The sequence below is a fragment of the Hyposmocoma kahamanoa genome, unplaced genomic scaffold (assembly GCF_003589595.1).
Source record: "Hyposmocoma kahamanoa isolate Upper Pololo Valley unplaced genomic scaffold, ASM358959v1 132, whole genome shotgun sequence".
NCBI classification, from domain to species: Eukaryota; Metazoa; Arthropoda; class Insecta; order Lepidoptera; family Cosmopterigidae; genus Hyposmocoma; species Hyposmocoma kahamanoa.
Genome location: NW_020653467.1, coordinates 361,382 through 383,816, shown reverse-complemented (window position 1 = coordinate 383,816; position 22,435 = coordinate 361,382). Strand labels below are relative to the sequence as shown.

Genomic DNA, 22,435 nt, shown 5'->3' with positions numbered 1-22,435 from the left:
ATCTTGGATTTAGAAATAAGTGCCATATTCGAAACCTAAAACCGAAAATGCCATAAGCAAACATTAAAGAAAATAACTGTTAAAATAGATTAAAAAATCGCTTAAGAATGCTCCCCTTTTAAGAAAATAAAATATTTCAATATAAAATATTTCGCTTGAGTTACGAAAAGAAAGACATAAAATAAGCTATCAAAGTTGTACTGGTGGTGCCAACACTATAGTAGAAACAAATATATACTGTAAATTTGTTGCAATATGTGCTCCAATTCAAATAAAATTAAAATAAATAATTATTCAATAAAGCATGAACGCAGAGCCGTTAAAAGTATTATAAAATAATTAAGTGTCCCAATCACTTACAGGAGTTAACGAAAACATTTAATGTTTATTCGAGTAAATATTAGTTCAAAATGCGCAAATAAATCGAAATTACAGGCACCACTAAAATTTACGTAATATAATTATTTTGATACAGAATGGCAAAATGGGGAGAAAAAAAAATCGTTACTTTGCAACACTTTCGTATCTTGTTGCCGCGAAATTATTTTTCTGTTTTAGTGAATATTTACATAAAAATATGAGTTGAAACGCATTACTTACTTGTGGAATGCGATGTTAGTGTCTATTTTGTTTGTCTGTTGTATTTTTACACCCATTTACCGCACATTTCGTCATTTTTAGCAAAAAATTTTGGAGCTGTTCGCGGTGCAATATGACCTTGAGCACTAACAGCCCGCGCGCTCCTGGGACGCGTTTGGAACCCTCTAACTTGCCTCACTTAGCGTGTGCGGGCTAGGTTTCTATGCGTTATTATTCTAAGATCGAAATATACCTATTTAAATAAATGTACATTTTATGGTAAATGTACTGAATTGATTTGGCGGTTCTTTGAAGAATATTTATATTTAATTTTTTCTGTAAAGAATTAAAACCATACAGCCAAGGCCTGGGAAATTTTATGGAAACCATAGGATGTTATATTGACATATATAAATTAGACGTTATATGTATATGATGCATTTCGACGTTCAAAACATAAACATGTTATTGTGTTTGTTTAACTACCGCGTACCGTCGTAACCCAAAAGAGGTAGCATTACATTGGTATATGCCATACACGGGAATCGAAAATGCGTAACGTCATCTTAAATGCCAACTGTGTGAATTTCGCCATTTTTGGAGTACGGAGACGGTTCTCAAAGGAAAGTACATCAAATGTTTCGCCAAATGTTTTATTGAATTATTCGCATAAATTATAATTAAATGGACAAAAATATTGATAGTGAGAACAATTAACTATTGATAAAAATGTGTCGCAGAAGGGATGCGCTATTAGAAAAACCTAAAATCATCCGAATGTTACACTGCACCGGCACCATATTGTTATGTCTATAAATCATACAATAGCCCAAATATCTCATGTAATTACACTTATTTAAGTAGTTTATTCATAAGTCTTGCCAAATTTTGCTTTGGTTAATTTAGATTGCCTGTTTGTTTGTATATTTTGATGATGGTTGATAACGATTATTTTGAGATAGTGTTGTTCTTGTAGGCAGACATATTATCGACATTCTGTAATTGTAACAATTCACTACGAGGTTTATTATTATTTCATTATTATTATTATTATTATTTTTAAAGGTATCAAATCAAAAAGGTTTGAAATTATTGAACTGCCGAATATAACATTGGATCAAATAGCATTTTCGTTTATTCGCTTCATTTTGAAGAGTCAAATTTTAATATTTTTCAATTAGAATTTTGAATGGTTCTAGATTGCAATGATAATAGGTATATCGCTACATTTCTTGGCAAATAATTTTATATTTAATTTTGATTAAACAAGACTCATTACTAGGCATTCTCAGTTCTTTAAAACAAAATATCCCCTCGTTTCCGATTTATCCCCACTGATAACTTTAACATGTATAGATACACTGACATAATAATTATAGACGCCCAATAATAAATAGCAGCACCTGCAATAACTTCTACTTCTTCTTGTGAGCTTTCTTCTTTCCTCTTCTTCTTGTGAGTTTTCGTTATGCATTGAAACTGGATGACAATCCAGTTTCAATGCATAACGAAAACTCACAGCGACTAACGTGTGGGCAGCTCGAGATTAAATTATTAGACTCATGTTTGTTTAAAACGAAGTTATTTAAGTGGTTATGTATGTTATTTTTTATGACATAAACGAAATATTTCACAGGATATTTCCTGTATAATAGATGTAAAATTTTATCTTCATGTTAATAATTCTTGGCAAATTTAATTTGTAATTTGTGACAATTTCTTGCGACAGTTTTTTTGTTGTGGTAGTTTAATATTATTTAATATGCGAAATATGTTTGTACTGACACTGTATCTTATTACATCTTCTGTTATACCATGTTTTGAGCAAATAAATGTATTATTAATATTATATCTGATTTTATGATTATCGATAACATTACTACTAAGTAATTTTAATTATTTCAAAAATTAAAAGGAAATGTTAAAGATTCACCTAAATCAAAATCACTGATATTAATTACACTATGGAACATACACTATTTGGAAACCTTTTAAAATTTTCTTTCTAATATCAATCTTGAGATTGGAAATGCGTAGAGATCTCCAGATTTATATTACAAAATTTTCTCTTTTTTAATATACTCTCAAATTAAATTTTTTTCTGTGCAAATTCACTTTTCGTAATATTTGAGCATCTATAAATGTCAAATAATAAATTCAAAAACTCATATGACATTCTCCGGATATCCGGATATTCCTATATGATATAAAACATTCCCAAATGGAATATTCATATACTTTAATTAAACGTTTTAATCATACTTTGATTACAGTAAACTATACAAATACAAACATAAAAAACAGTTTCAACATTGACTTATCGATGATTGTACTACAACACTACACAAATCAGCAATTTGTGTAGTACAATAGGTAAGTACATTTATTCTGTAGTTACGGCATCTCCTTTCCTTTATTTTTTTCATCCTAAAAGGAATTTTATTTTGTTATTTTTATTAGCAATAGACGTCTAAATTGATGTACTAATTTGACGTTTAAGTAAAGAGGCGGAAATCGTTCTCAAACAATTCGAAGTACTATTTTGTGGAGAAAAGTCAGCAGGACTCGACTAACGACGAAATGAGCGAGTAAATGATGGCATTACAGGATATAGCCCCACTTTCAACTCTCATCATTCGAACGGACTTGAGAAATGCGTCTTTTATTCTTTTCGTATTTTTTAGGAAATTTATTGGAGCTATTGTGGGTTCGGTTACTTTTTAACCGACTTTAAAAAAGGAGGAGGTTCTTAATTCGACTGTATTTTTTGTGTGTCTGTTACGTGATTACTTGGCATTTGTGAAATGATTTTGATGATACTCTTCTTATTGGAAAGAGGGTACCTCAGTATTGATCCCATTGAAATTTGAAGAAAATATTCCTTTAAAGGTAGCAAGCTAGGACTTGAATTTGGTTTCGCGCACTTTCCGGTTTCAATAAAACTTGGTAAATAGACATAATTCCACGAACTTTTGAGGTCTTTTTTAAATAAAAAAGTTATTTGAAGTAAAGTTTTTGTATGAGCAATGTGTACAGTGTATATAATATTGAGTACATAAGCAACAAAGTTGTAATAGCAGTAGAGCTCCATACTTATTTCTGCCGCCAAACAGTAATGTGAGCATTACTGCATTCCGGTTTTGATGGGTAAGGGTACTGGGGAAATAGACACGTGAGAATTGTCAACTTATGTTTCAGGGTGACAGGCGCAGTGGCAGTGCCCTTCAGATCTTAGCGTTTTAAAAATCTGAGTGGCTTTTTTTTTTTTTTTGCAGCTGTCATGGACAACCGTGTCTCTTACCACCAGGCCCACGACTTGTTCGTCCCGCCATTTGGTATCATAAAAAAAATAAAGAACAAAGTACAAAAAGGCCAAACGAAACATTTTTTGTATTGGTATAAAACGTTCTACATAAACTAAAAATGTTACTACAGTCTGTCTTGTTTTGAAGACTGAGTAAAATGACATTTGCAGGGTAGCAAGTTTTCATAAAATTTCAAATAGTCATGTAGTTGTTGTCGACAGTTTTATAAAATTAAAATTACTCCACCAGTTATAATAATTAATACAAATGGTGTAGCTCTATTGAGGGTGTGATAACCTCGACATGGCGAGGTCACTGATTCGAGACCAGCCGGATCAAAGGAATTTTCCTTTGTGTTCGATCTTTGTATTAATAATATTTTTTTTTGTAGTTCTGCACATTTGCCCGCGCAAACTTCACAATTGAATATTTTTCCCCTAGACTACGATCGATTTTTGACATCAATTATCACAAATCACAGACTGAAATTCAAAATTTTGGCTTTGTCACAACCTATAGAATTCTATTTTTTATTCTGGTTTCAATTTCAAACATGTCGGTTGAGGAACAGCCGAGTATTATGATCGGTAAGTACTTTTCTAAATTAGCCTAAGTAAAAATATCTTTATTACACTAACATTTGTAATAAAGATATTTAATTTACAACTTTAGAGAATCAACTATGACAGAATAATCTCAGTACAGAGCACTAAGAAACCGACCTCAAAAGTCATTCATCCCCTAGTTTGCCGCCCTTAGAGGTGGAATATTTTCTTCAAACTTAAATGGGACCAATACTGAGGCACCTTCTTTCGAACAAAAAAAGATACATCAAAATCGGTTCATATATTATTATGTTCATATTGCCGGAGTTTTCACGTAGCATACACACAAAAAAAAATGCAGTCGAATAGAGAACCTCCTCCTTTTTTTTGAAGTCGGTGAAAAAGTAAATGGATAACGCATAGAAAAAAACGTGCAATATTGCAGTGACGCAACATTGCCATTATCATAGCTTCAGAGTATGCGTTTATTATTTTTTATTTATAAGAAATAAGTGCGCATTTGAACTTCATCTCATCTGGTGGACAGTGACGATGAGGTCGACGATGTAGCATGCACACCTAAATAATGCCTATTCACTCTCGCCTTGAAAAGGTCCAAGTTATAACTTTCAGGGAACAAATCTGCAGGCAGGAAATTCCACTACATAGACGTTCGCCATAAAATGTGGAAGCGAATCGCTTCGTGCGAATCCTTGAAATATCCATAACGTAGGGGTGGAATCCCAGCCTACGCCTAATCCCCCGATGATGGAAAGTTCATATCTAAATATACCAATTTTAACACTTGTAAGCACATCTTTGTAATTACTGCACTTAATTCTTTTGCGGACTGAAGAATGGAGACAGGGCAATTACTTAAGATCTTATGTCTCGTGGCTGATAACGCATTTACGATATTGGGAACAGTTTTCAAATGTCTATAGGCGGGGGTTACGCCTTTTCACCAGGTTGGCCGCTTGTTTGCCATTTTAATAATGTATACTAAATAAAAAATGCTACTCATTGTTTACCTTTTCAATACTCAACGCCTTGTATTTGTGTAGAGTGAAATGAGAGTCCATACCGGACTGCCACGGAGAGGTCCCAGGTTCGATTCCGGGGCCGCAAGAAATATTTGTATGGCCTACATTTATTTCTCTCGTGAGTTTGGGTGTAATTTGTGGTTGTCTATGTGTGTGTCCATGGCACCCGCGACACAGGGTTTTCCTAGTCTGGTGCTATGTTGACTATGTGCGTTATTATTATATTATTATTAAATTATACCAAAGTCTTAGAGCTAATTGACGACCTCGGCGGCCCAACGGTTTGCACGGTGGGCATTAGATGCTGCGGAAGGTCGCGGGTTTGATTCCCGGTCAAATTGGGGAAATGAATTTTCCTAAATTGGTTCTGGTCGGGGTGTTCCAGGCACACAGGTACTGGGAATTCGCTATTTTGAGACCAGGCAATAGGTATGGTTGACTGGCACATTATTATTATTTATTATTATTATTATTATACACATTATTATTATACATATATATTTTATATTCTTGCATCTACCGTGGTCTAAATTTTTTTTTTATTAGAGCCTTTGCACACGTAAAAGGCCGTAAACGCGCGTCATCTGTAGTGAATCGATTAAAAACGTGCGCAAACACCTCATGGCATGCAAGAAGCTTATATAGAAAATCAATAGATGCTTAATTTAAAAAAATAATTGAAACTAACAAACAAAACTAAAATTAAAACTATCTCTTATCAAAATGCGCGATACATACATGCGTTTACACAGCGCATCTACGGCGCATACACGTGCAGATGACGCGCGTTTACGGCGCGTATACACGCGTTTACGGCACTAATACGGGCGTCGTCGGCGCGTATAAAATACGCCGTGTGCATAGGCTCTTATAGTTACGAACAGGTGTAAAAAAATTCCGACAATTTATCTGGATCGTTGCATGGGTGGTTAATACAACACAAATAAATTTCGAGAAAAAAAATTTTATTGCGAATCTTTTTCATTTTTAATCCGCATACTAATCAGAGCTTTGATGGAATCACGAGTAGAATCACACGTTACACCCGGTATGTTTAACTATATATAGCAAGTTGGTAAGTCAAGGCAGGGTCACATTATCCCGTAGCCAGTTCCGTATCTAATCTCATAATCTGCCCTTTCCAGAGGTTCAAAAACACCTGTTGGGTGAACTTAACTAGATTGCGGTAAATTGTAACTCAGAGTCTAGAGCATCTGCTTGATGAACTTTCTTTATATGTGTTTATGTATTCAGAAGACAGATCATTAATTTATGTTGAAATATTGTTTATTAACAGTGAAATTAATCTTAACAATTAGACCGTTCGAACGGTTTAACTGCTAGCTAAATGATTTTCGTTCTTATGTAATCATTTAATGCACAGGATAATACAAATCACATTTAGTAAAAAGGAAAGCACAAATAAAAGGTACTGCTTAATTATAAAATAAATTTCTTCCTGTACACCTGAATACAGGACACAATTACAAAAACGGTTTTTCGTGCACAACAAAACAAAAATTATGTAATAATAAAATCAATAACGTTAAATAATTATAAACTAGTTCTTTCATTAACGAGTTCTTTTTAGGAGAATATATATTTTTTATGATACCACGTGACGGTACGAAAACGTCGTGCACCTGGTGGTAAGCGACACGCTTGTCCATAGGTAGTAGTTGCAGTGTCATCAGAGCTTTAATTCGTAAAGATCCGAAGGGCTGCGTCCGTCACGTTTTTTTCTATACATCTATGTGACGAGACCAACAAGTTGTGCGCTTGGTGGTAAGCGACACGCCTGTCTCTAACAGTTCCAGTGCTACTCAGAGCTTTAAATCACAAAGATCTGAGGGGCACTGTCACTGCGCCCGACACCCTGAGACGTAAATTGACAAGTCCCATGTGCCTGTAATTTCACCAACACCTCTACCCTTCGAAACCGGAAGGCAGTAATGTTCACATTGCTGGTAATCTTTGCAATTTAAAGCTCTGAGTGGCACAGCAACTGTTCGTGCCGTCACTTGATATTATACAAAAAATCTAACCGTCATATGTGTTTGGCTGATTACGTGATAAACAGTATAAATTATCTTGAATTACTTATTTTTCATTTGGGAGTGAGAAGTCGTGGGCAAAAGTTAGTTCATTACTTAGAGACCATCTCATTGTGGCGGCAGGAAATTTGGCGTCAGGTTTAATGACTTGACGTTTTCAGCCCCATAATTACCTTTATTTCAGTGTTCATTGCAATTATTATGTAAATAATAATTGCTGTTGTTTTAATTAGACATGTCTTGGAGGATTGATGTGGTTTCATCAAGTTAACTTACTCAGGAATACCAATTACCGTTATTATTCAGAAACTTCCAAGGTCCTTCAAGAACATGAAAAGATCAATTAGGAGCATTAGATTATGATTAGAATCCATAGTGTTCCAATCAAAGCTCGTGTTTGTTACACTGTTAGCAGTTGGGATTTAAGTTTTCTTTTCTTTTACCTTAATAAATAAATAAATATTAATAGAATTTAATAAATTATATATTGTGGTTCCACTGTTCAATTCATCAAAATATTAGTAGTGTTTTGGCTAAGCAAGAATTATTAGAATTAATGCTAATAGGCTTACGACAGCAAAGTATAAATCCGGACATAATATATTTATCTGAAACATTTTTAAGTTCTGACCAAGTTAATTACTTAAAAATTCAGAATTATAATCTGGCTGCAATTTTTTGCCGAGACACACCCAGAGAAGGAACTTGTATCGTAGTAAAACAGGGCACAGTATATAACGAATTAGTTTTCATAAAAACATGGCAATTCAAATGTTATTTGAAGTATGCGGAATAGAAATCCTAGTACACAGACTTATTATTATATGCGCGTTCAAAAACCATCCTTCAGATTAATCTCTTTTCTTGTATAAGTTAGACTGTTTATTACATGAAATACATAAAAAGTATAAGTATAATATAAATATTGTCGTCACTGGTGACTTTAATATTAATACATTAAACCAGGAAGGACAACAAACCAGTTACAGCACAAAATCATAACTTAAATATCCATATAAATGTGCCCACGCGCAAACACTCATGTATAGATCACATTTTAAATAATATAAAGGATTCAAATGCTACTGTGTTGCCCCTGTATCTTTCCGATCATGACACTGCACAATTACTAAGTTTTCCTGTACAGCATATGCCTCCAAAATTAAAATTCTTCTTTACCTACAAAAAAGATTTTTCTTTGCAAAATATTAGAAAATTCAGAGAATGTTTGAATGCACTTTCATTGTCTACAGTATTTACAGAGCCAGATCTTAATATAGCGTTTGATGAATTTCATGAATTTTACCGCCTGCTATATAATGCATGTTTTCCAAAGATTTGAATTAAAATACATATCAACGATAAGAGACAAAAATGGATAAGTCGTGGATTACGGAAAAGGGCTAAAATTAAACGTAAATTATGATACCAGTATTATGCTAACAAGACGGAAAACAATAAATATCTAAACTATTCCAAAATTTAAAGAAGTATTTACAGATCAAAGAAAAACGCCAAGGCAAAGTTTATAAATAACAGCACCAATAAATGTAAAGCGACATGGTCGATTATTAAGGCTGAAATTAGTAATATGAGATATGACGCTAATATTAACGACTTTGCAATCAACGATACTAAAATTACTAACCCAGTTGACATTGCTAATGCTTCCAATTACATTTTTCTGAAGAAAGAAATGACTTGACTCGATCACATAATAATCTTATGACTAAAATGCTCGTCACTCAATGTTTTTATCACCTATAACAGAAGACGTCTTTAAAAAACACGAACTCTGAAGGTTATGATGAAATTGGCACGAAAATAGTAAAAGCCAGTATTAATGAAATAATTGTCGTGTTAACTCATTTAATTAATTTATCATTTACTTCGGAAACTTTCCTTGAAGCATTGAAATATTCAATTATAAAACCGCTTTTTAAAAAAGGTAAAAAGATGATATTAATAATTATCGCCCAGTTACACTTACATATATGTATTTTCTCAAAAGTATTTGAAGAGTGTATGGACTTGTAGACTTTTGTGATAAATTCAATATTATAAAACCAGAGCAACACGGTTTCCAAAAGCGGGAATCTACAACATTAGCAATATATTCTTATGAAATCAGTACTGAATAATATGAATAGCGGTAACTTAACTACAGAATTATTCTTTGATATGTCAAAAGCGTTTAACTATGTGTCACACAATTTACTTCTTAAGAAATTGGAAAGGACAGTCATAAGAGGACCTATTTTGCAATGGATACAGTCATACTTGGCACACCGTCAACAATGCGTTGTTGTCTCCAAAATAACAAATAATGAATTATTGGAATTCAAGTCCTAAAATCAAAATACGTGGAGTTCCACAGGGAAGTGTGATAGGACCGATTCTGTTCTTGCTGTACATAAAAGATATTATAGACAGAACAAAAGTATAGTAACTTCTAGTAGAAAAACAACATCAATAAGATAGCATGAACCTGACATAAACAATACAATTGTTGAAATAATCAATTGGCTACATGCAAATAATCTGAATATTAACTTAAACAATTCAAACTATATACAATTTAATCGAGACATACTAAATATAATTTCAATTTAAATATCGATTCAATTTAGGAAGTATCCCACACAAAATTTCTTGGAGTAACCATAGATCAAGAACTGAACTGGAAAACTCACGTCGAGAATGTATGTTCGAGAATCAATAAGTATGTATATGCCTTAAAAAAGCTGAAAAATATAACAAATAAGAAAGCTGTCGTAACCACATATTAGGGCGCATGTAGGGGCGTATGTAGAAATTACGTTACGGTCTTATAGTATGGGGTAATAGTACAGATCGAAACAGAGCTTTTGTAGCACAAAGGAAATGCATTAGAGCAATTTGTGGATTTCCCCCGTATGAAACATGCAGACCCTTGTTTCAGAGCCTTGGTCTGTTGCTACTACCATCATTATATATATATATATACGAAATTTGTATCTTTGTACGAAAACTACACATATTTGTTTAAGAAAGCCTGTGATGTGAATACTAGACTCAGCAGAAACCCGAACAGACTTTTATTTGACACTATTCCTATGACTGCTAAATACAGTAAAAGTTGTTTAAAAATGTGTGTTGACATATATAATAAAATACCAATTGAGATTTAACTATTACACTTAAGTTCATTTAAAACAAAGCTGTACAAGTGGTTAACTGAAAATAATCTTTATGACCTAAACGAAATATTTGACAGAAAATGAGATGTAAGATTTTATCTTGAAGATTATCATTCTTGACCAAATTAATTTGTAACTTGACACGTTTGTGACATTTTTGTATTATTGAGTTGTGGTAGTCTGATCGACTTTATATAACTAGATATTTGTATGCTATTTAATATGTGCGAAACATGTTTGTACTGGCACTCTATTGTAACATCTTCTGTTATACCATGTTTTAAGCAAATAATGGAATTATTATTATTATTATTATTATACTACTGGATATAGGTCTCTTCCCACAATGAGAGGGTTTGAGCTGTACTTCCCACGCGGGGTAACGTGGATTGGGAACGTCATAAATACTAAATTGCTTTGCAGATGTGTGCAGATTTCCTCAGGATGTTTTGTTTTTAAAGTTCATGGTAACTTTTAAATTAAATTTCGCACATAAATTCCGAAAAACTCAGAGGATTCGAACCTACGACTCTCTGCTTGAGGGGCGATAGGTCAAACCATTACGCAACCATGCTTTCACTAGTAGAATATAATATAACAGAAAAGACTTTATTCCAAAACGGAACAACAAAGCACAACAATAGATTTAACATACTGTTTTTGGTAGTTTTACTTTATATAAAGCCGACAATTCAGACTTATTTGAAAGCGCTAACATTTTAGTGTGTCGAAGTTATTCGGCCATTTTATTGAAGTGATGTGAGAAGCGAGTGGTGTGTCCCAACTCGTTTTTTCATGTTTAGAGCTAATTTTCTTCACGGTAAGTGCATATTCAATCTAAGTTAACTTTGAATTTTATGAATGATGGCTAGATTTAAAGGATTTATGCAAAAAAAACTTGCCTAAACCATAACTGAATAATATTAAATAATAATAGAAATTAGACAAATAAGAAATGAAGTTAGATTTCTTGCGTAATCAGGATGCGTTGCCATGTGTGATCTAAAGCTGTGTTTACAGGCTTTGTACGCTTGAAAACAAAAGAACAATTAACGTCATTACTGATTTTCGGGCTGAGCTTTGGGATGTAAATTTGCATCATTGCATTCCATTTAGCTTATTTATCCTTTTATATCAGATACCTCTAACACCAGCTGAAAAGCAGCGAAGGTACTGAGAAGAATTAGATTACCCCATTAAATACGAAACTATGAAAGGAAGTAATAATAAGGACGACGATGATGTCATCTATAACGTAAAACGAAAATAGATGATTTAAACATATTCTATGTTAAATCATGGCTTTTTATTTATTATCCGTATATTGTTACTTAAAACGGAACATTTTTGTTGAAACTGAATCGTGCGTCAACTCTGGCTTACAATTTTGTTGTGTTACCGGCAAAATTACTCGGCCTGACCCAATTGTAAACAATAGTGTAATTGTCAATAACAGATGTAATTGCATGTAATATTGTAATAATTAACATTCACATATTCAACTATAATGAGCTAAAATGAGCAATTAAATACTTCACCGGAATTAGTAAATACCTTAAAAAGTAAAAAATGACCATGCATTTCTATCAGGCGACAGTAGGATATCAAATAATCCTTATTTATATTATAATGCATGCATCGAATTTCAAAAGTTTGAAGCCAAACTATTGAGAAACTTCCTTAAAGGATATTAACTCGCGTACGTAACACAACAGGAACGGAACGACCGACAAAGAGAATTGTGAAGTCTTAATATTATTAAATATGTACCTACTTAATTGAAAGTTATTTTGTCTACGTGTAATAGTTTTCGAATTATTTAATGATTTGCTTGAAAAAATCTATATTGTCAATCCTAAATCATGAAATGAACAGCTGTTTGTGGGAGTAATCAGGGCAAGATTTTTGTAATTTTAATAGGTTGTTGACCTCTATCGTTGATCAGCAAATAATACCCCATCAGTCACTTCCTTCGATCAATCTTTAATTTTGTGGGTGTTTTATTTTATTATTTCGAATGTAATTAGCACCCCTAAATTCCGTGTTTGCCGGTCTAATATTTACAATTACTAAAAAAATGCAGTTTTCATAAAACAGTCTTCAACTAATCACTCCCGAAACACCCAGATTGGACCAATTTAGTAAAGTAAATTTTTTAAAGGACTTTGTCAGAAATCCAACTCATATTGTCTGTGTCATAAGATAAGACTAACCTAAACTAAATAAGTAAACACGTTCTAAAACATGCACAATTTAATATTTTATTGATCAAAAGCCGAATATTATAAGAGCCATTGGGCTGTATTCGCTTTACAAAGCTAACCGGTAGGTAGTTCATTACACTGGTCCAAAGGAAGTAATTTATCACAGTCATTTAAGCTTTAAGACGTTTTTCTTCGCCCTTAGCACATAAAGCGTTAAAAGCGAATTATATAGGATTATTTGTAAAACACTAACAACCTCCCACTCACTCCAACTCCCACTCCATCTTTTGTTCCACGACTTTTAATAATTGATCAGATTTTACTTCCGTACAAACATAAAAATATTTAAATAACTTCCGTACAAACATAAAAGTGTCACATAGTACAACAAAAACTTAAAAGTTTATTTTTGGCAAATTTATTATGTTTTGTAAAAAAAATCGTTATTAATGATGTTAGTAATATAGTCCTGCGAGGTTGTTAGTATTTTACAATTAGCTCTGTATATTAATTTTGAGTGATATATAATGTGCCCACTTACAAAGGCTATGTATTGTAATATATGAAGGTACCTGGTGCTGCAATCTGCGATTCGCATAGGTCGCCGGTAAAGCCAGGGGCGCAGCTGCAGCCCACGGCCGCCGGACCCATCTGTCTGTCAAATTATAACTTATTATAATTTATGATGTATTAGGCTTTTTATTTTTGTAAACAGATGTTCGAACCATGCATAATTTACGAGATTACAAGAGATTAAGTAACGTAAAAGCTATTGGAGGCTAAGATAATTAACATACAATATATACACTGAGGAGGTATTCATAAATATTCATAAACTGCTACGCGGTGGACAACCAACGCAAGTCAACATAATGAGCGGTATCTTTTAATACGCCTTTCTTATGACCGTAAAAGCGTTGTAAGAACTTCGCAAAGTTAAAAAGTTTCCTTGCCTTAGGGAATTTCGTTCACGAAGATCACGTTTGTTCTTAAAATAATATTGTTCAATAACATGCTCCTGGCGGTTTAACATATTCTCGATTCGCTGTGACGCACTCGAGCTAACCATTTATCTTTTTACGAATTATAATTACAGGCACTTTCCGAGAGAACAAAGTTAACCAAAACAAAGGCGAACTTGAGAAATGTGAGCTCGCATTTTGTAGCGTCGGGCCGAACTTCGTAAAGCCAAACATTTACATTAATTTTGTTTTAGAAGTGCTGAAATCGTGCGACGTCTCAAGAGCGTGTTATTTGCGTCAGCTCGAAACCCGGGCAAACGCAGCCCAGTGCTTATTTGCAAGGACACTCTCGACGCTCTACAAAATGTAACTTAAATAGAAGGAAACCATTTCAGAATAATGTGCATTTAAGTTGTAACGACCGAAAGTTTCTCTTAACAAATATTGAGCAGAGTGAGTGCCATCGCGGACCGCGCGAAATTGGTTACTCTGTAGAAATTGCATTAAATTAAATGGGACGGTTGAACCTCGCTACAATAAATGCAGCGCAAAACGACAATGTACAATTTTGATACGATTGACGTTCTCGATTAGGCACAATATTCATTCGCTTACCTGCAGGTTCCGCCGTTTTTGCACATGTTGGTCCGTGGGCAAAGCGGCCCCAGGCCACAGTCTGCGCCCGAATATCCCTCGAAACACGAGCAGAAAAACTCCCTGCCATGTGGAAAATATTGCGGGTTGAGCAATAAATTTTACAAAATATTCGCGTGGAATACTCGCCGACACAATATGAGAGCTTTTTTACCGTGTACTGTCCAATTTGTATACAGTGAAGGATGGTACTATATTTTGCTGTGAGTGGATCACCTTGTCATCGAGTCCATCGCATCCATTTTGTCTTTTGCAGTACATTTTCACACTTTATTGAGTGTGTAAATAGGTTTGATTTTCATAGAAAAAACAGACACAAAAATGGTAATTGAAATTACGTTTTTGGTAAAATCGCAATCGGTGCGTTTAGCTTTTCATTTTTGGTCCATCACGAAATCGGTTGTATAAAAAAATACATCTGTCGTTTATATGAAAGTGGTAATATATAAATATTAGACAGCATCACATGCATTGCTCTGATCTCAAAGTAAGTAGCTAAAGCACTTGTGTTATGGAAATTGGAAACAACGACGGTGTCACAACTCAGACTCACTCAGACTCGAGACAATAGATAAAAGTTAGTTTTCTACATTGACTCGGGCATAGATCCCGGGACTTCAGAAATGGCGGTACCATGGAGACCAGTGCGCAAGCCACTCGACCATGTAGTTGTCTGTAATATTCTGTACTTTTTGTTATAAGAGCTATGACAATTTGCTTAGTAAATATTAATGAAAAATGTAATTACTGGTAGTCATGACTGGCATAGCAGTGCCCAAGCAGACGGCATTCAAGCGCGCTGCAAGAGGGGGGTCCAATGGGCTCGGTGGGCCCCCGTACAGCGTACGTCACGTTGAAGCCGAACACTGATAGAAGGCCCAAGGCTCGTAGTTGAGTCCCTTCTAGTCTGTTCAGCGTCAGCTCCACGACTAGCACAGGGCTTGTAACCTGAAACAAAGAAAAATAAATGTTTGACTGGTGTACAGAGAAAACTTAAGTTGTTTAGAATAATGATGAAAACATATTGCGTGTGTGTTTTAGCTCATGTAGATAATTAAAAACGTTAAGCTTTGTGCTATTCTTGAGGTAAATTATTCCTACTTTATAAAATATATTCCATAATGTGTGAATATAACATACGGCATTGTATATCTGTACCATTACGTAAATATTCGTTCGTACAGGGAGCGAACAGTATAATGCTGCAATGCGCGACACTAGATCCCTGCTCAGAGAGTGCGACAAAGGAACACCGTCAGCGAGCTAGTCTGAAAACTCTGTCGAAATATTTATGAAGTTATTCCTCAACTGTCCCAGTAAGAATTACTGAGTATAGAGGAAATGGGATTTGGCACTCCTCCAGTCGGCGGATTATTGTTTTTTCTTCTTTTAGCTAACTCTACTGACTGTATAAAAAGTCCCGTTAGTGGAACAACGAGATCATTTCATTATAATGAATGCTGTTTTCTCGGGATACCTAATTTTTAACGCCACGTTTTTTTAGAGCGCAATGAAAAGATAATAAAATATGTAAAATTTGAAGTCTCGTTTATAGCTCGGGTTTTGTGGAACCCTTTTCCATTACGTTATTACACGACGCGTTAAAAATGCAAATAGTATTGAAAGTTGATTCATGCTCTTGCCCATTTGCAGTAATTTGTGTCGGTTTCTTTTTAGAACAGTTACGCTAGACAATCCAACTTATAATATTAAAAACTGCCCTAATTATTGCATAATTTTTTGTTAATAAATTGATATTTCTTTTTAGTTTTAAAAGCATGGACAATATTTAAAGGTTTCAATCCTGCACGGGAGTTGATAATATTTTTATATGAATAAAGAAGTAAAAATAAAACAGTGTTTTGTTATCGAATGTTCTGCATTTATAGACTCTTTAAAATATTTGTCCATCTTGGAAATGGGGTTAGTGAAATACTAAAGACCTGATGAGGAAGAAAAGTCAGGTGTAAAAATAGTTTAAAATTACATGGAATTAATGGGAATAATTATGACATGTTAAGGTTACAATTGTTCTACATGGAAGTACTGGGAATAAACAATGTGTCGGTATGTGTATCGCTATGAAAATTTTAAAACATTTTTTCTTATCGGGTTTTATTATATGCGATTTGAATTACGTTCGAATACGTTCATGGACATGAGCTAAGCACAAAAGTTGTGGCAAAATAGATCCCTTTCTAAGCACGTGCAGTTTATCTCAAAAGTTAAGAACATGAAACATTGTGAGGTTTCGAAAACTCGTAAGCCAGATAAAGTAAAATTTCCTAGAGCATGTGGAGCATAAATTACGCATATTAAACTTGTGACGTCATCGCACATCTCTGCGTCCCGAGAATTCGGAAAGTGGCTAATTGCAAAAGTTGCAAGTCAGACAAGCTTACTTCACGTACTGGTAATTTATGTGAATTAGCCTGTTCATTTTGGAGTTGACATACGGTGGAGGGTGACTAATTTAGTACATTGACGTTGTATTTTATTAGGCGAGAAAGATTGATGTAGATTACTTGTGTTAAATCGCAATCTTTTTAGGTGTACCGGGCGAAACAAAGATCTTACTGTTAATAATAACAATACAATATGTTAAACAACAACTTCAATGAACACTACACCTCTGTTTTCATTTTGTTTTTGTTTCTTTTTTTTTTCACAAAATTCGGGCAGCATAATATTAGTAAATAAATATATGCTATGCTATGGAGTGGAATTCTCTGCCTTCAGACTTGTTCCCTGAACGTTATAACTTGGGTCTTTTCAAGGCGAGAGTAAATATTCATTATTTAGGAGTGCATGCTACATCGTCGACCTCATCGTCATTTTCCATCAGGTGAGATGGAGGTCAAATGCGCACTTACATTTTACAAAAATAAAAGAGAAAAAAAGAAATCGACCAAAAAATAAAGTTAGCTTATTGTTAGATCTAGATCACCTAGACCAGAATTGAAAGCAATTACTTTCCGAAATTGCTTCTACCGGGAATCAAATACCTAACCTCCTTATCCAGCTCCATAGAGTAAACTGTAGAGCTAAGGAGGTCGCCAAACTGTTAAGAGCTCAAAAGAAATTATCTTTTTTCGTTTTTTCTTTTTATGTAGGATATTATTATGATGACCTTGACCTTGCTACTGGACTAAAGGGAGAGCTGAAGACTCTTAACCCTTATTATAAGCCAAATAGCGGTCCCGAGGGTACCCGGCAACGACTTTGGCTTGGGATGCAGACGAATAATCAAAGTTTAGAAAAATGTTATACGATTACCATGTTAATAATGCGCGCATCACCCTACGAGGATTTCCACGTAGTGGTAACTTGCGGTAATAAACTCTAAGTTAAACAAAGCACTACTCTAAAATTTAATTCGTAATAATCAGAACATAATAACTCCCATTATGTGTACAAAACAATCTATTACAAGTACTTGCTACTGCGTAATAGGAAATTGATTGACTTTTACAAATCCAGATTAAAGTAATAATAACAACGCAACACATTCATAGCACCGCACTAGGAAAACCGATTTATTCCCATCTGATCCCCAAAACTGATCCACCGTCAATTTAAAATTAGTGGCGTGGTGATAAGGAGTCGGGTTATCATTCTGATTTCGCGTTGATTAATTTGGTGGAACCTTAATTATGTATACTACCAGCTAAAAGTTAAAATTCCTGCTGAGACCTAATCGACAACATTTTCCTGAATTTTTTAAAGCATTTGTTTTGAGTGCCGTATTGCCATATTTCTAACAGCAAAAAGGCGTGTTTCATTGCGAATTACACATAAATTAACCGAATTATTTCCGAGTCGTATCCGTCTGAAGTGGAACGCTGCAAATAAAACACAAGCAACACTAATATTTTGAGAGTTCTAAAATGTCACCCTTATTTCGTATTCTGAAATATTACTGTAGAGTTGAGAATATGCAAAGTGATGAAATAGATAATTCATGTTCGAAAGTATTAAGCATCGAGTATATAACCAGAAATAGAGACGGAATAAGAGCCATCCAACCCTGGCAACTCATCAGGTAATGGGTCTCCTTCTATCACTTTCAAATATTAACTCTCGTTTGCGCTGAAGTCTCAAATTAGGAAACTGAAATAGTACAGCGCCAACAACTGACCTGTGTGTACGTCTCCGTATGTATGTTCCAAAAATATTCTGTATTTTTATTAAATAAAGATAATATCTATAACAATGGGGCTGTTCCATTCGGTGTTGTGAGAAAAACAGCAAAACATCTAATTACAAAACAAACGGAATCACATTTCATCGGTAATTAAATATTAAATAAATGAATTTTGCAATTGTCGTCCACTATAGAAAAGCTCAAGTTACACTGGTCAATTAGATGTGAAACAATTGACGACACCCGTCAATTGTTTCGAATTCGAGCTGGCCAGTTGGAGCATAGTTGTCACAGTAATGATTTGGCAGAATAGTTTTCAAACAAATTAAATGACATTTCGTCGCTATTTCTGGTTATATACTCGACGGTATTAATAAGATATTTATTTTCTTTGATAATTAAATATCTATAATATCCATGCCGAATTATAGTTTTGTCTCTTTAATTTCTGACCACATATGACCAACGGTGAGAAAACTGCATAAAATCGAATAAAATTTTGGGAAAACTATTTAGATTACGTCTCTGATACAAATCCATGGCCCGACATTGTTAGGGGTAGCATTTGGTTTTTCCAATAATTTTATAAATATCAAGATATTTAGTAGCAGTAGAGCTCCTTGTGAAAGAGGTACTGGCACGATACCTATTTCTGCCGCCAAGTAGTGATGCTCGCTATTTCTGTTGTTGCTGCGTTTCGGTTTGAAGGGTAAGTGCTGGTGAAATTAGAGGCACATGAAGCTTGTCAACTTAAGTGTCAGGATGATGGGCGTAGTGACGGTGCCTTTCAAACCTCTGAGTACCGAAAGGATTTATTTCTAACGAATATCGCAATATTAACAATAAGGTAATGGCATGCCGATAATGTCATTACATGCTAATACAAAATTAGGCGTTGGTGGGATCGCGTATAGTCAAAGACTGAGCCAAAAATATTGGGTAAGGCAAACGTAATTCGAATCTGTAGCACATCCTTGTGAATACGGTCAGGTGCCATATGCATAAGAACACGTAGATACTTTATGTACATATCTACATCAAACCAATATAATCGAGTACTTTCGCATCTCTATTCACAATGTAAATTTTTTACAACTCGCCGTGGAGTGAGCAATTTTCGCCGGTATTTTGTATCCGTTCCCTAAATTGGGAGGGGAACCGCTAAGTTTGATATCCGCTTTTCAAAATTAAAATTATAATTTATTTGCTGGAGTATCTGGTTTAATAATTAAAATATCATTTAGATAAATATGACAAAATTTAATTGCGATTGTAAAAAATGTGAAACGTAATTATGGATAAAAATTGTAAACGATAATTTATTGAAATGCGTAGAATGATAACACTCATCCGGGTAAAGGAGCGTCGAGATATGTTAAGGTTGGAGCAGCATGTGGAGCACCGTAGTCTGTGCCAGCCATTGAGAAGTTAGATAATTTAACTGTCTCCGTGTACGAACTATATATACATATACAACTAAACGAGAAATATTTATTTGTATGGTATCGACTTATTTCTCTTGCGACTTTGGGTGTAATTTGAGGTTGTTTATGTGTGCGTCCATGGCACCTACGGTTTCCCTAGTGCGAGGCAAAAAAAAGATATATGTATACTTGATTTTCCAGATATTTTTTTGTTAATAACTACTATTTAACCGACTTCAAAAAAAGGAGGAGGTTCTCAATTTTTTGTATGTATGTTACGCGATAACTCCGGTATTTGGGAACCGATTTTCATGATTCTTTTTCGTTGGAAAGAGGGTGCCTTCATAGTGGTCCCACTTCATTTTGAAGAAAATCATCCACCTCTTAGGGTGGCTGTTCACGCATGAATATTCATTTTTATATATAAATAGCGCCTAAATTTTATAAGGAGCAATTATTTTAATGGTGGTTTTGCTATTCTCCAATTCAAGGTGTTTTTCTCTCAATATACTTTGAGTAGAGAGAACTGATTTTTATTATCTCCCGCTTATCTCCTGTGTCAAGTCCCGTATAGTGGCGAACTAGGGGATGAATCCGGGTTTGCGCACTTTCCGGTAACCGATTTCAATAAAATTTGGTAATTATATGTAATTCCACGTACTTTTGGAGTCGGTTTTTTTAGTACTCTATACTGAGATTATTCTCTTGAAGTTTACAAACTGTGGCTCAACTAATGGGTATCAAAAGTGTAAAAATCACAGTCCAGTAGATCACACATTACGACAAAGGACCATATTTGTGTTTGTGTGCAGCCTGACTCGTTAACGGCCGAGCGGGATGAATATTACAAAGCTCCGGCCTAAAAAATACGGCGCTACTGTCCCGCTATAATATTACAGAGTAGCATGTGAAGAACACAGAAAGAAATTTACTAGAAGAAACTTAGAACCTTTTGATTGTACAGCGGTTACTTGTGAATTTAACCAGGAATCCTGGTTAAATTCACAAGTAACCGCTATAATAAATCATCTCCATTATTCCTTTTATTAATTGTTCCTAAACATTAAGGAATAGTCAATTAACTTTAATGAAGATGCAATTATTTACTTAAAGTAATTAAGTAATAGATTATGAAGTTTAAGGAACGAATTAATCTAATATTAAGGCAATAAAACGATAGAGACCAAGAGTTTGTAACTAACAAAAACTTACTTGGCTCTTTGACATTGTTGAAGGAATGCAGATCGGGTAAAAATAAATTCTTAGACGAGGAAGCGCAAAAGAGAGTCATGTGCCAAACGAATTCTCACTTCGACAATTGCACACGATTTATGGCATAGTAGTTGAGTGCAGATATGGAAACCGCTTCTACCGCAGACAGTATCTTCGTACCTACCTTACATTCTATTTTTCATTCGCGATCTTTCATTTTCGGTGCTATAAATGCAAAGAGGCGCCGCAATTTTGCGTCAGACCGCTCTGGACCATTATCGTCGCCAGCTTCATTTGGTTTCGAATATTATTCCACGCGTTGTGCTTTACTCCTATCCTTAGAACTCAAACCGCTTGATGATTGCTTGAATATTGTTTTCGAATAAAAATATGTTTCTTTGAAGAGAAGATTGACTTGATCGACCTCTATTATCATAGGAAAGGTCGGCTATTACATAAATTTTGATGATGTTTGATCTTAAAGGCGATATGTGCCATGATCATGTGTTACGATAGTGATCATGAGGTTATTTCGAAAACATCTCATCATCATCATCATCACCACCATCATCATCTGAGCTAGAGAGAACGAACTAGCAGACCTTACGAATTTTTGTATGTGGTTGCAGTAGACCTTTGTTTTCGTCTGTGAGAAATCTATGAAATCAGAAATGAGACTATTTGTTAAAGAAAAATCTACGAATCTCGTGGGCTGTTTACCTCTTAACTAAAGGCAGTCCAGAAGTCAACGAAGATCCGGATATTTCCGGCTAGAACGCCTTTTGAACGTTGATTAGAGTAGTCTCTTACAATTCTGACTTTGTAAAAGTAAAATCCACAAGCCAACCTTTTTTTTATTAATTTGCAACTGTGATAGAAACGCGTCTAAACTATTTGCAGCATCAAAGAATTTACTACTAATTAGCGTTACGACTAATAACATTTTTCAGATAAATATAGTTTTCTGGATATTTTTCCAATATTTTTCCTTTAATATTCCACATTTGACGCAGAACCTGCGCCATTGAAAAGGTTTTTTTCGCTGTTCTGAAATAATTTTAAATCTCGATTTTCTCTAAGTGGCTTTTAGCTATACAAATTTATTTTATGATTCACGCTGAATAAAACTA

General features: G+C 34.4%; 1 protein-coding gene across 1 annotated transcript in view; it reads right to left on the bottom strand.

Moving 5' to 3' along the window:
• The window catches only part of LOC113240330, a 378,584-nt gene that overhangs the window by 31,028 nt on the left and 325,121 nt on the right, over positions 1–22,435 (bottom strand). Inside the window, exons 2-4 of the mRNA XM_026477603.1 lie at positions 15,274–15,473; positions 14,487–14,588; positions 13,482–13,564 (exon numbers count right to left, since the gene is read on the bottom strand). Coding sequence (XP_026333388.1) covers positions 13,482–13,564; positions 14,487–14,588; positions 15,274–15,473 — 385 coding nt within the window. The remainder of the gene's footprint in view (positions 1–13,481; positions 13,565–14,486; positions 14,589–15,273; positions 15,474–22,435) is intronic.